This window comes from Pelophylax lessonae, assembly GCF_965119305.1.
Source record: "Pelophylax lessonae genome assembly, chromosome: 1".
Classification (NCBI taxonomy): Eukaryota; Metazoa; Chordata; class Amphibia; order Anura; family Ranidae; genus Pelophylax; species Pelophylax lessonae.
In genome coordinates this window covers 675295455-675305192 of record NC_138768.1, presented here as the reverse complement: position 1 = coordinate 675305192, position 9738 = coordinate 675295455, and the positions used below count along the sequence as shown (strand labels likewise).

Below are 9738 nucleotides of genomic sequence, written 5' to 3'. Positions count from 1 at the left end.
TGTCTTTGGGAAATAGACGTATGAGTGCTACCAGCATTGCTGCAGAGGTTGAAGGGTGGGGGGGTCAGCCTGTCAGTGCTCAGACCATACACCGCACTCTGCATCAAAGTGGTCTGCATGGCTGTCGTCCCAGAATGAAGCCTCTTCTAAAGATGATGCACAAGAACACCCGCAAACAGTTTGCTGAGGACAAGCAGACTAAGGACATGGATTACTGGAACCATGTCCTGCGGTCTGATGAGACCAAGATAAACTTATTTGGTTCAGATGGTGTCAAGCGTGTTGGGCGGCAATCAGGTGAGGAGTACAAAGACAAGTGTGTCTTGCATACAGTCAAGCATGGTAGTGGGAGTATCATGGTTTGGGGCTGCATGAGTGTTGCTGGCACTGGGGAGCTAGAGTTCATTGAGGGAACCATGAATGCCAACTTGTACTGTGACATACTGAAGCAGAACATAATCCCCTCCCTTCAGAGACTGGGCCGCAGGGCAGTATTCCAACATGATAAAGACCCCAAACACACCTCCAAGATGACCACTGCTTTGCTAAAGAAGCTAAGGGTAAAGGCAATGGAGTGACCAAGCATGTCTCTGGACCTAAACCCTATTGAGCATCTGTGGGGCATCCTCAAATGGAAGGTGGAGGAGCGCAAGGTCTCTAACATCCACCAGCTTGTCATGGAGGAGTGGAAGAGGACTCCAGTGGCAACCTGTGAAGTTCTGGTAAACTCCATGCCTAAGAGGGTTAAGTCAATGCTGGAAAATAATGGTGGCCACACAAAACATTGACACTTTTGGCCCAATTTGGACATTATTACTTAGGGGTGTGCTCACTTTTGTTGCCTGCGGTTTGGACATTAATAGCTGTGTGTTGAGTTATTTTGAGGGGACAGCAAATTTACAGTTATACAAGCTCTACACTCACCACTTTACATTGTAGCAAAGTGTAATTTCTTCGGTGTTGTCACATGAAAAGATATAATAAACTATTTACAAAAATGTGAGGGATGTACTCACTTTTGTGACATACTGTATATATACGTATATATATATATATATATATATATATATATATATATATATATATATATATACACATATAGTACTACCTCAGTAGGGGTTGCTGAGTATAGATCTATCTTGGGTCTCCCTCTTATTATCCTGTTGCCAGTTACCAGGCATCTTCTGGATTGTAAGCTCTAACTAACGAGCAGAGTCCTCTAATTCCTCATGTGTTGAATTCTATTGTAACTGTATTGTCTTCCCTCATATTGTAAAGCGTTGCGCAAACTGTTGGCGCTATATAAATCCTTTATAATAATAATCATTTTCACACACTGCCAGGTGCATGCACACACTCTTCCACTCGTTGTCTCCAATGATCAGTCTAGGGCAGTAATAGTGAACCTTGGCACCCCAATTATATTTCCCATGATGCTCAACTACACTGCAGAGTGCATGAGCAACATGGGAAATGTAGTTCCAAAACATCTGGGGTGCCAAAGTTCGCCATCACTGGTCTAGGGGATTTGCTTTTTGTAGTTTATTTGGACAATTTGGATAGGAGAAGGGATTAGTGGGATACTCCAAATTTAACTTTGTACAAGTGAGGACAACTCTCCCTTGGCTTCACTTAGTGGAACTGAATAGCAGATCATCTGCTGAACCATAGAGCTCTTGCACTGGAAGAATTAGTCCTTTGCTTGTGTTAGCAGCAGACTCAGTGAACCCTGTATCTTCAGGACACTATCATGTATCCCCTTTAGCTTACACCAGGCACACTGACTTTCTAGCACCAAGAGGAGGATTTTACCAGCAACAGTCTCTAGGATTCCTTGAGGGTAGTCTGTACTCACAATGCCCTGGCCGCAGGTCACCTTTCTCTGTGATACCAGATGAGATCCATGGACATCCTCCCTCGGTCAGCTCTCAAAAGAACCCCTGGGTTTCAGCACCATTGTTTCTGGCCCTCAGGTCGACCACCTGAGGCCATATGGCAGGCTTTGATGGGGAGAGGCACTAGCCCCCTCCCCACCTGGACCCTGCTCTCCAGCCAAAAACCCATGTGCCCCCAGATATAAATACAGTCATCCAGCATGCACGAGGGCACCTCCCCTGCCTTTTGGCCAGGGCTGTACAGATATCCCCTGCTCCTATCTGCATGGTTTCCTCCCACTGTCCAAAACACTCTATCACTATTGGATCATAAAGCCAGGATGAGCAGCATCAGAGCACACTGGGCAAGTTCTATCTAGCAATCACAGCTCTCTTTTAAGCAGACAGCTCCTAGATTTACCTGGCTGTCTCCCTGTTAAGCAGAGAAACAAAAAATGATATGCAGCTACACTAGCACCTATCTAGGAAGGTGCTACCTCCACCTCCCGCCTAAATAAGCTATGTCCTCATTGGCTTGGACAGCCGCCCCTACAAAAGTGTTTGTCCAAAAATCTACACAGAGTATCCGACAAACCTAGAAAAGAGGGAAAAGGGGAACTAACAAATTAACAGGTCCATGGGGAATACCCGATATGTGGCCAGTATGTACAAATAAGTTAGGGTAAAAAAATATATGATATCTACTGTACACTGTATTTACAGACCAGGGCAGAACTCTGCCAAGTGCACTTTGTTTGTGCCCCCCCCCCCCGCCAAACAAAGAATGATTGGCAGGGCGCGACAACCAACAACCTGACTAACTATACTATCTACACAGTATATTACAGTCACATATGACATTTAGAGGTCTCATCCGATGCATAGAAGCTCCTTGCAATCCTGCAAAGAAAGATAGAAGAATGTATATGTGTATCATGTTTAAACATCCTATACAACTAAAGGTGGGAGAATCCTCTCCATGGAGGTGCCCCTCCAACCTTACATGTATCTATCACTAAACGTTCTCAAGGAATAAACTTCCGGGTCTCCAGCCCCCTAAGGGCTAATCTTGACTCGTCGTCTTGTTGCATTCCTGAAAAAAAACAAAAAAAAAACAAACATCCTACCTAATCTGGCTAGCTATGCATGTTGAGAAGCAACATTGGGCTTTAGCAGTTTTCTATTGAATGCAAAAGTCCCTTTTTTTGGTTCCTGGGTTCTGATCCCTGTCTGGTCAAACCCTGATGAGCAGCACATCTTCCTCTTCGTGGCCAGCCATCATTGCTGGCAGGAATACAATCAACATGGTGTCAACTGTAGAGACCTTCCATGGAAACCTTTCTCTTTGGCACTTTCTTTATAGAAAAAGACAACGAGCAGCTGCCTCTACATGGCAACAGCTTGCATGAACTTGGCCCATTGGCCAAAGGATCTTCACAAAGTGTCCTAATAAAGTATCTTTACGAAGTGTCCTTAATAACAAAGGGTTTACCCCCTCCAAGTAGCAGCCCCTGGATGAAACAGGAGAAGTCCTCCATGTGGAAGTCCCTTTCTCCAATTTGGTAGCACAAGTCCAAAAATACCCCTCCTTTTGATTTGCAAGGATAGAAGGAAAATGAGATTTGGGATATTGGGGGGATTGCCCCCCCAGGAAACAATAACAAGCAACTTGAAACAAGTAATTCTGCGTTTCAGACACTTCAGGCATAATAACCTCTTAACTGAACAGAGCTTTTTCCAAAGCAAACAGAAGACTTGAACATGGTTCAACAATAGAAATCCAGATGTGGAATCTGGACCATTTTTCTGTCAGGGCCCCAGATGTTGCTAGACCAAACTAGACTTTTCTTCCTGGGCCGGTTGACCACTACACGATTGATGTAGATGTACCCAGATTTCAGTTCTCCTTTACTGACCAAAATTCTTCCCAGAGCTGAGGCTTTGATTTATTCCTGAAAGCCTTTGGAATGTGCATAAAGTCCCAGACTGCTTCTTCGCACCAGGAAGCCCTTTTTGCCTCTATCTTCTCCATGATCTCCCTATGAGCATAGGGGTAAGCATACCCATACTATATGGCTAATTCCACTGCATGAACCTCTGTAAGCAGAAGAACCGTGGTAGCTTCTGCCTGTTTCCTCTCCCAGGTGGAGTGTATGGGGTTTCTGAACTCCAGAAGTAAAGGTTCAGAGATATAACTGGAAGTAAGAGTAAAACTCTTTAAAGCAAGGGGAATATTTATTTTAACCACTTGACGCCCTGCCACAGTACATTTACATGGGCAGGCTCAGTCACGTATACATACGCCTCTTCCGGGTTAGGGGCTCACAGCACACTCCTCCTGTGGCCACTGTGCCCATCGGACACACAGGCTTACTGTTACTGGTAACTGTTAAATGTGTATCATGTGATTACTATCAGATGATAACAATGTAAACAACCTGTCATGAATGGCTTTCCATACCATGTGATTAGCTTAACTAATCACAGATAACAACCATATGCAAGCTGTTTATGAATGCTTAACTCATTAACCTCCCTGGCGGTATTCCAGAGCGTGGCTCGGGGTGGAATTTCAGTGCCATTAGCGGTAACCCAGAGCCACACTCGGGGTACCGCCAGGGAGAAGTTGCTGGATCCTGGAAGAGGTTACTTACCTTGTCCCCAGGATCCTGCGATGTATTCCGGCAGTGTATGGCGGCCGGATCTTCCGCCTGATACTGTGTGCCCCGGCTTCCTTTGCTGCGAGCGTCACGCCGCTGGGGGTTGGAACCGGCGGCAAATTCAAAAAGTAAAACACACAAAAACACTGATATATTGTAATCCTATTGAATTACTAAATAAAATAAATTGACATTAGTTTGCCCCCCAGTGCCCTTGTCTGCAGTTTTACTGTACTTCTTATATAAATATATATATATATATATATATATATATTTGTGTATATATATATATATAGATACACATATATATATATATATATATATATATATACGTATATATGTATATATATGTAAACATATATATATATACACATATGTATATATGCATATATATATATATATATATATATATATATATATACTTTAACTTATTTATAGTTATTTATTATATTATAATTTATGATTTTGTGTTTCAAACTTTATCACATCTGGGATGTCTACTAGAGTCTTGTTTGGTCAAGTAATTACTAAGAATTGTAGGCCTACAATACATAACACCAAATTTCCATGCAAAAAATTGTACCGCTTTTGGTACAAAATCCCTGACATAATCATACCGCCAGGGAGGTTAAAGACAGCTAAATCTACTGCTTACACAGAGATTATCACAGTAAAAGAAGCAATAACAGTGTAAAAAAAAAATCCCGGAACTACCCCCCCCCCCCCCCCACCCAGAGTAGTACAGTGCCACTATGGTGATGACAGGATGTAAAAGAAAAAATTAAAATGCTTTAAAAAATGTAATTGTGGGGAAAAAAATGTAATTTCTTAATTTTCCAAAAAATGTTGACAAAAAAAAATACAACTTCAAAAAAGTCACCATGCCTCTCACTAAATACCTCAGACTGTCTACTTTCCAAAAATTGGTTATTTGGGGGGCAGTTGTACTGCTCTGGCATTTTGGGGCCTCACAAAATGAGAAAGGCCGTCAGTACATCAGTATTGATTAATTTTCAAATATATATATAGTATACCAAAGTTTGTAGACATTATATTCGTATATTCACTTATTGTTTTTTTTTTTTTGTTTTTTTTTTTTGTTTTTTAACCAAAGACATGTAGCAGAATACATTTTGGTCTAAATACTTGAATTTATTTATTTTTCAAATAATCTTTGACAATACAACTGAGTAGCTGATTGGATACTATGCACAGCTGCACCAGGTTCTGTGTGCACCAGTTTTAGCAAATCTCCCCCTCTGTTTATTTTAATTCAGTATTTTGTTTCTTGCTTGAAAATAGCAACCAATGATAAATGCCAACTGTCATTTTTCTATAATCACCATTGAAGGCTTATGCTTTTTACACATTATTAGCTTCTGCGCTGTATTAGTGCCACCACCAAAGCACAGGAAAAAAGCATTTTCTTTTCATTCCAATAAATATCTTGGGGAAATAGTAAATACCAATAAACATATTATGATCATTTTATAATATTCTGTGTTTAATTTTATGTATTTTTCTGCTATACCTGTATTTTTTTTTAAAGCTGTAATGATTTTTAACAACTATTAATTTTGGCTTAATGGTATAAATTGCTCAATATTGTAATCTGTTGTTTATTTTATCATTGGTACAAGGTACATGACTACGTTTCTTTACCAGAAGTGACATGAATCGGAAATACTGAGAACATGGTATCCTGTAGGAAGATTTTACCGTAAAGTGTTACGTTACAAGGTAACCTGGACATGAATGTTCTTGTCTTCCCACTTGTTTGTCTCTATCCTCCCACACAGCACATCTTAGTGTTTTCATCATGGGGTCCAAGAACATCAGGTTATCTCATAGAACCTTGGCTGAATGTACTCAATGACTTGAGCAATACTGACCCGGACAGTGACATCAGGCCGGTGCATAGGTCTTATTTGCTCTGTAAACAAAACACGGTCTAATGATTGATCCCATGCTGATAGCCAGGCTTAAAAAGCACATCTAGTAACTTTAGCCTCACTATTGTCTTCACAAAGCCAAAGAAAAAAAGATGCTGAGAGCAACACTTGTGACCTTGTTGCTCTGCCTCGCAAGCACCGCATGGGTATGAAACATTCCTTTATCTGCAATCTACAATTCTTTTTCTGTCTGTATTTTTTTTTAAATTCTGCACTTTATGTTTTACTTAGTTTACAGACTTATATTGATACATAAGCTAATATAGGTTACAGACTTATATTGATACATAAGCTAATATAGGTTACAGACTTATATTGATACATAAGCTAATATAGGTATGTACTTTTATTGGTAGTTACAATAATATTATTTTTACATTATATATTAGTTAAAGTATTCCCTCTCCATTTGTCTTGTCTATACTGCATACCATGTATAAAAATTATCTGTGTACTTGCCAACTACAGACAGAAAATGGCATAAGGATGCCGTTTTTAATCTGTTCCGGTCTGGTCACATGATCCTGCAGCTCTGGCTCCCCTGTTTCAGTAGGTGGCTGCTACAGGGGAAAAGAGGGAGCAAACAACGGCTGGGCCATGGAAGCCTATGGGTGATGTCACGGCTCCTGGAATTCACAGCCGTTGTCAGGGGCTCCCTTTTACAGGGGGGCCAGAGTTGCAGGATTTACATGTTCAGACTGGACCAGACCGGGCTAAAAAAAGGTAAGGCTGGCCATACATGTTACATTTTCTTGTACAATTTTCTGTTAGATTTACCAAAAAAACATATAATATGAGGTCAAAACTAAACAATACTTTCAATTCTATTTAATTAGGCAGGTCTTTGTACTACATAGTTGAAGGTAAATTTAAGGAAAATTGTACAGAAAATTGTATAATTGTTGGCCAGCATAAGTATACAGATCTTTTTATACAGGGTATGTAGGAAAGGAAGGCGGGGGGGAGGGAATGTTTTTAAGATTAGTTAGTGTTAGGCTTTACTACCACTGTAGGTCATTTTATTGTCCAGATAGCTAGCTATTTATCAATATGTGAATATATATACACCAGAACAACATTTTTAAATTGCAGCCCCTTTTCTTCTCATGTAGATAAAATATACATGGGCAATTGTATTCCTATAGTGACTGCAGGGTTTGGGCCATTATTAAAAGGAGAAAAAAATGTCCCTAAGGTGATGTTTGATTTATTTTCTGTTAGGCATAATATCTATAAACATATTGGTGTTGATTTACTAAAGGCAAACATACTGTTCACCTTACAAGGGAAGATGCACATTGCAAAGGAATTTTCTCTAGAGCTTAGTGTATAAGGTGAAGCTCTGGTGACTTCTATCATGCAATCATGCACAAGCAAAAATGCATTTTTTTTATATTTTCCCTACACATGATTGGGTATTCTTTGCAAAGTGTAATTTTACCACAGTAACTAAGCTCCTGGGGAAACTCCCTTGCAAAATGTGCCTTAATTTGCAAAGCGAACAGCCTGTTTGCTTTTAGTAAATCAACTTCATTGTATCTGGTATCTTTCATAGCTTTGTGTGTAAATGAGTGGTTCTTAGATTTAGTATTGTATCACGCTTCATCAAATGTGTGAGCGGGGGCAAATATTTTGTCATAATAATAACTACCTGAAGTGGTTGTAAACTTTCCTGTGCAGACCTCAGTATATCATAGTAGGTAAGCATGTCCATAGATGACAGTTCTGGCCCGGGGTATGCCTGTGGCACTGTGTACAGGCAAGATCTGTCTACATATGGGGAGTAGAGAAGAAACTAATGGAGCACCCTGTTGAGTACCTACATTTTCCACTCTTCATAGTACATTCAATGGGCATGAATGTCACTGACTTGGATACACACCTTACAATTTCCTTTAGGTGAACCATTAATGTAGTGTGGGGGCCTTCTTAAAAAATCCATCTAGTTTATATTCAGTCAGATAGTCTCAACCAATACATATGTTAGTAAATCTAAATAGGTTGTACATTCAGATTGGAAAGTGTGAGGCCAGCCAAAGGTGGAAATGTTGTGTACCAATTTGATTGGTCATAAAGATTGCCAAATCTATTAAATGCTTATATTGTGGGTGAGGCAACAAAAATACACAAAAATTACCCAGCACCTATATGACTCTATCATTCATTCCGATAATTTCATATCAGCAAATATCAGTCATCCTCAAAAGTCAGGGTCAGTTCATACACATGCCAACTATCTACAGAAAAGGGCATAAGGATACTTGTTAGGTGGATTGGTAAGGAAGCTTGTTTGATAATTACTGGATTCAAGACTTAAAATAGAACTAAAGGAAAACTGTTTTTTTTTTTTTTTTTTTTAATTTTGTAAGGTTATAAGCCATGCCAATTTTTTTGGCCATCTGTGTCCTATTGTGGAGATTTTCCTTCACTTCCTGTCCCATAGCCAAAGTGCAGAAATCCCTGTTGGAGGATTTCCCCTCTATTCCTATTCTGAAACAACTCAAAATGTGTGTATTTCTTTCACTTTTAGTGATAATGGTAAACATGGCAAATAGAGAGCGAAAGGCCCCTTTCACACTTGTGGGACTTACCCTGCGACTTGGGACTGCAAAGACGCATGACAAGTCGTACTCCATGATTTCCAATGAATATAATTCAAATCTTTGCAAATTCAAGTTGCAACAGCTTCAAAGTAGTCCCTGAACTACTTTGGGTCGTTTTTAAGGCTCCATTTACACCTGAGCATATCGTTTTCAGGCTTTTTCTTGGGCGTTTTTCAAGCTTTTTTGGGGCATTTTTCAAGTTTTTCAGGTGATTGGAGGCAGGCATTGACATTTGACAAAAACCCTGTTAATCTGCCAAAAAAGAAGCTCATGTACTTCTTTGCGCTTCAAGTGTTTTGCTTCAGGTGAGAAAACGCTCATATGTGAACAAGGGCCATTGGAATGAATGGGATTTTGCTTGTTGGGCGTTTTGAGACTTCAGAGATGAGCATTTTATGAGCTGATAAAGGCTCAGGTGTGAACAGGGCCTAATGCATTTTGAGGTCCATAGACATAGGCATTGATTCAAGTCCAGTCAAAATCGCGGCAAAATCGATGTAAAATCTTGGCAAAAACTATTGCGCTAAAATCGTGCAACTTTTGGGTCGCATAAGGCCCCTTTCACACTAAGGGGCCCCTTTCACACTTTTGCAACCTAAAAGTTGCACTATTTTACTGTGATTTTACCGCAATTTTTCTGCCGCTATTT

General features: G+C 40.1%; 1 protein-coding gene across 1 annotated transcript in view; it reads left to right on the top strand.

Moving 5' to 3' along the window:
- The first annotated feature begins 6484 nt into the window (after positions 1 to 6484).
- Positions 6485 to 9738, top strand: part of LOC309555312 (fibrinogen alpha chain-like) — a 14369-nt gene continuing 11115 nt past the window's right edge. The window contains exon 1 of the mRNA XM_082257266.1: positions 6485 to 6632. Coding sequence (XP_082113392.1) covers positions 6579 to 6632 — 54 coding nt within the window. The 5' untranslated portion in view covers positions 6485 to 6578. The remainder of the gene's footprint in view (positions 6633 to 9738) is intronic.